Source organism: Plasmodium vivax, chromosome 12, assembly GCF_000002415.2.
Source record: "Plasmodium vivax chromosome 12, whole genome shotgun sequence".
NCBI lineage: Eukaryota > Apicomplexa > Aconoidasida > Haemosporida > Plasmodiidae > Plasmodium > Plasmodium vivax.
In genome coordinates, this window is record NC_009917.1 from 1,592,602 (window position 1) to 1,598,310 (window position 5,709).

Here is a 5,709-nt window from a genome sequence, read left to right on the forward strand (position 1 = left end):
ATATATACATATTCATGCGTATGCATCATACATGTGCATATACTTATGCATGCCTATGTGCCACGCGCGGCTGCCTCCCTTTTTTTGCACGCATTTGTTAAATTGATGCATGCGAGGGTGGGCGCGCGCGGCTTTATTTGCTTTCGCTGTAATTAAAACACTTATTAATCTTTTTTTTTTAAAAATTGGTAAAATTAATCCCTTAAGGAAGGTGAAGTAGGTGAGGTGGCTCTCTGGCCGCCTCTAAAATTTGAAAAAATGAGTCTGCGCAGTTGAGAAAAAAGGGTGTCCATTCGCCTCCACCGTTTTGCCTCCTCACTTCGTTAATGTGAGCGTAAAAAAAATTTGCTTAACTTTTTGCAGCATTTTTTTTTAAAATTTAAAGGGGAGGGTTAATGTGCGCAAAAATTATGAGCAGATTGTTGGCTCCCCGAAATGGAAATGAAAAAGGGTTATTGTTAAATGCAGCTGAGTGGAAATACGGCAGGGTGTGCCAAAGCGTTTTCGTGAAATATGCCTTTCGACAACATGGGGGAGGTGCGCGTGTGCACTCGTCCATCAGTGCATCCCACGCAGATTGCACAAACGTGTACAGCAGTACGTATGTAGGTATGCAGGAGGTATGTACGCATGTGTGTATATATATATATATAGGTATATATAGGTATAAATATTTGTGTGCCTATGCCCATACGCACACACACGTCTGCAAACAGCTCACAGCACATCCGAGCGATGTAGCCGCGTGAAAACTGCCCTCGTGGGATTGCGCAACATGGCTGATAAATGGGTTTCATTTTTACTCCCCAAAATTGGCGGCGCTTTTTATACGTGCCTTTTTCATGTAATTAAATGGAAAAAGAGGAAAAAAAATGGACTGCACTTCTCACACATTAGGGGGGACGACGAAATGTGATAAATGTAGGCACTCTTAAAATGATGATAAAGTTGGCATGAACATGTCATTTTCTCGCGCTTTTAAATAGGCATGATGCGCGCTTATTTTTTTTTGGGGTGCGCGTAGCGCTAAATGGAGGGGCACATAATGAAGTGAAGGCGCTTAAATATGGGGATTATTAAATAGGGCTAATTAGTGCTTAACAAAATTTGGCTCCATGGCGCCGCGCCAAACTAAGCTGTGTTAAATTACGCCGTGTGGAGGGGTCGTCCAATTGGAAGGGCCCCCAGTCTAATTCCCCCCAGTGGAAATGCGTCAGTGCGTCGGTGTGCCAGTGTGCCGCACCACTGTGCCGCGCCGTGTAATCAATTTTCTTCCTTCCACGCGAAGGGCTCGAAGGGGGGGGCCTCCTTCTTCGCGCTGTTCTCGAGGTTTATTTCGATGAAGTCGGATGGCTCCGAGGGGCTGCAAAAAAGGGGGCAGGGGTTACAAAATGGTGTAACGGGGGAACAAAAAAAAAAAGCAGAAAATACATAATATACATGAACGCAATATGAAGTGGCAAAACTATCCCTTTTCCGCCGCGCGCTTACGCCGTGTCCACAAGCATGATGAAACCGGATTTTCGCGAGGGAAGGATGGGCTTAAATCTGCTGTTGGCCTGGTATTCGATGAACTTTTCCTGCATTTTGATTACTCTGCAGGGGTTTTTCATGTCGACCTGCGGAGGGTGAAAAATGGGGAAAGGGGATTAGCGATTAGCGATAAGCGCATGTTTTGGGGTCATCCATTCGGTGTTGCCGCTCATGGGGGGGACAGCGGTACGGGGGAGAGATCACAGGGTGCACCAAATCGTGCCACATACAGTTGTGCTTCCCACACTGCTACTCTCTACGCACAGTTACACTGCGCAATGCGCTCACTCGCTCACTCGCCCACTCACCGTGTTGTTGATCGACTGCACTGTCGAGACCTTCCCCTTCGCGTCGGGCTTCTTCATTTTCTGCAAGTTGGCAAAGTTGCTAGTATCGTTGGCCTGCTCATTGGCGGCCTCGTCATTGGCACTGCCCTCGACGCTCTCGGCGTGGGAGACGTGGCTGGACTGCCCCACGGTAGCGGCCGTGCTGAGGATCTCCAAGTTCTTCATGGACTTCCCATCGGATAAAACGGAGCTGTTGTCATCCTGGGCAGTTTTCTCCTTGGCCAATTTGCTCTCACTTTTTTGCTTCTTCAATTTTAGCGTTTTTCGTTTGGCAGTGGTGGAGAGAACAGCCGTGACGGTTTCCTTCTTCTCTTGCGTTTTTTCTTTGCTTAAAAAGGAGGGGTAATCAAAGGTCTGATTCTTGCACGTGGAAAGCACGGAGAAATTCTTGGGCACCTTCAAATCTTCAGTTAACCCAATTAAGCAAGTAGGAAGGAAGGTCAAGCTGATCATATGGATGAGTGGAAACCAATACCACAGTTGGCTGAAAAGGCAAAATCCAACAGCTGCTTGGGGTCTAATGATATTGGCTCTCCTGGTGAAGAAGGTCGAAATGGCATTCCTTCCACAGATGTCTAACAGACCAGCACCTACAATGGCACCAAATTTGGCAATAATGTCTTCATGTTTATCCGATAAAATGCGCATAATTTCGTCTTTATATTTTTTAAAATTCGGATTAACATGTTCATTTGATTGTTGGAAAATTAACCCTAACGATATGAATGCACTTTGCCTAACAAAATCAGTTGTATCTGTTAGCAACGGCATGAGCATGTTGATGGCTTCTTCATTTCCTGATGCAGCGCAGGCGATTCCTAGGGCTAGTGCGGCTCCGTAGCGCACATGTGGATTGTAGCTTTCAATTAGGAGGTTTAAAAACATAGGCACTTGAGAAGGGCTATTACACAATACAAAGCCTAAGGCTATAACGGCTGCCCTCCTAACATCGTCACTTACGTCGGAAACGGAAAAGTGTAGGAGCCTTTTTATTATATGCTTATTGTAGCTAGATAAACCACAGTACGCCATAGCAATGGTGAACATCCCTCCGTATCTTATGATGGCATCCTTATCGTTAATTAATTCTTCAATCAGCACATCAGCCTCTTTTTCCTTTTGGAACATGACAAATCCTAGACTGATGCTACATGCCCGAGTTATTTTTTCATGCTGCGTATCATGTGCATAGGCTAGCAATTCGTCTACGCATTTCTCGTCACCACTTCCAAGCTTTAGCAATCCAATTGCATAGGCTGCACTTTCTCCTGCCACTGCTGAATCTGAATACATCACCCCTTTTAACTCATCATACACCTGATCGTCATCATTTTCCCCTAAACAGACTAACCCTAACCCTAGGCAGCAACCATGTTGTAGCACCTCATCATTTACATTTAATTTTAACTGGGCTAGTAAAAAGTTTTTCACTTTCTTATCATTTGTATTGTAATTCGCATGTATCAACCCAAGGGCGTAGAGGGACCCCCCCTCAGAGTACACTCCACTGGGGGAGATGCCAACGTTTAGGTTATTTGTTATTTGCCTGGACACGTCATTGTACGGCAGATGTGATGACAGCACGATAAATGATTCGTTTACGTGTCCTTTGTAAACCACACCCAGTGATGCAGTGGAGGAGAACTTCGCCCAATTGATCGCCTTGGACAGCCACTCAATGTTGGAGCGCAAGAAGACGTCACACGTTGTGCCTGTCTGCATCAACCCATGTGCTATTACTATCCCATGGTGGGTGATGCTGCTTCTCGAGTCGACTACATTTTTGTAGCTGTCTAGCAGAATCAAATCGGCGTGGTTATTTCTGTGCAGGAACTCCATGTACAGACTGATGGTCACCTTGCCCGTCAGAATGAACACCAGCTTCTTCACCTTTTCGTACAGCTTGTGGTTCTCGCTTATGTACATGAGGATGTCGTCAGAGAGCCTCTGCTTCTCCCCGCCGCCACTGCTGTTGACGCCGCTACCGCTGTTGACGCCGCTACCGCTGTTGACGCCGCTACTGTTGTTAACGCCGCTACCGCTGTTGACGCCGCTACCGCTGTTGACGCCGCTACCGCTGTTGACGCCGCTGCTATTGTTGGTGATTCCGTTCCGGTTTGCAGCGTTGTTGGCAGTATCTACCCCGTTGGAAGCATCCACCCCGTTGGAAGCATCCACCCCGTTGGACGCATCTACCTCGTTGGCCGCATCCACTCCGTTGGCCGCGTTATCCCCAATGATCACATCCACTCCATTTGCCGCATCCACCCCGTTCGCACTACCCTCCTGCTGCGGAGCTGCGCTGGGAACCTCCTCACCCTTAGCATCATCCGCCGGAGAGTCGCCCCCCAAATGGAGGTTCGACCGCTTCTTCGATTCCCCAGAGTAGCTCTGCTCCCCATAGTAAAACGACTTGTTCTGTATCAAAATTTCTTTAATATGTTTTAAAATATTTTTTAGAAAGTTCCTATTTTCCAAATCTACAAGTTCGAAGGAGATCTGGTAAGCCATCAGATGGTAGCTGTTAATCAAGTTTAGTAAAATCTCAGCAACTTTTTTATAATCATTAATATAAAACAAACACTCGCACAGATTTATATACTCACTTTTTAATTCTTCTGGGTCCATAGAGAGATATATTTTGACTAGCAGTTTGAAGAAATCACTTCTAAATTTTTTCGTCGTATTAATATGCCTTTCATTTGCAATAGAGTGTTGTAATAATTCTATTTTATTTGGGCAGTTTAGAATTATATATTCTACCTTGTCTAGTCTCCTAGCGTCTAGCGCTACCCCTAAAGCTTCCTTCACGCTATTATTCTGCATGCAAATTTCTAACATTTCGTCAACAAAGAGTTCCATCTTCTGGTGAATTTCGTCACTCAGGTCTTCCTTAAAGATGTCTGCATCGACCTTCACTTTCCCGCTGCTGCTTTCGTGGTTGTTGTACAGATTGAAGTTGCTTCTGTTGTACGTGTTGTCCGGCCCTACGTGGTTCGCCTCGCTGATGGCTTTGTTGGCCGCATTGCTGTCCCCATTGCTGTCCCCATTGCTGCCCTCATTGCTGTCCGCATTGCTCGCATCCCCCGGGTGAACAGCGCTGTGCTGGTTGCCGCTTCGTCTGCTACCACCGCTGCTCATGGCCTGACCCTCATAGTCCCTCTCCCGAATCTCCACGTACTTCTCTATACATTTGGCCAGCATCGTCTCGACGTACTGGGATTTCTCATTTATGTTAAACAGCTTGCCTGCACACAGTGCGTACTTCAACGCCTCAGGGTACTTTTCCAAATGGAAATAAACTTTACTGGCCACCAAATTGGCTAGCTCTCTTCCTACGAAAGTCGGGTCCTCACATAGTTCCTCTATTTTAAAAATGTAATCTGCTAACTCCGGCCAATATACATCCACAATGGCGTTCAGTTTTTCCAACCCGAAGATCTTCAAACTCGCTTCCTCCTCGTTCAGCAGGGCTATGACGCCCGAGGCCGACGTGACGATGTCGCTTTGGTGCAGGTTCTTCTCAAAGTCCATTTTTTGCTTTTCGGGGGGTGACAGTGGTGGTGATGGTGCTGATTATGCTGATGCTGCTAATTATGCTGATGCTGCTAATTATGCTGATGCTGCTAATTATGCTGATGGTGGGTATAAGATATGCCTATGTGGTGCTCAGGCTGCAGGGAGGCAGGAGGGGTGCACCCAGCGGCGGTCTTTCTGCGTATATGTGCGGCTACTGCCACGGCCACGGCCACTTCTTCGTGGGTCCCCTGGCACAGCATGCACGTGCGGACATACAAGCACACATACATACATGCGTGCATACATACGC

The 5,709-nt window shown here is 46.7% G+C and overlaps 1 protein-coding gene across 1 annotated transcript; it reads right to left on the bottom strand.

Moving 5' to 3' along the window:
- Positions 1-1,117: 1,117 nt before the first annotated feature.
- Positions 1,118-5,414, bottom strand: PVX_117150 (26S proteasome subunit, putative; the record flags this gene model as incomplete). Its single annotated transcript, XM_001615675.1, has 3 exons — positions 1,118-1,363; positions 1,492-1,619; positions 1,842-5,414. The coding sequence occupies 3 exons, from the start codon at positions 5,412-5,414 to the stop codon at positions 1,264-1,266; spliced, it is 3,801 nt and encodes a 1,266-aa protein (XP_001615725.1). The 3' UTR covers positions 1,118-1,263.
- Positions 5,415-5,709: the final 295 nt, after the last annotated feature.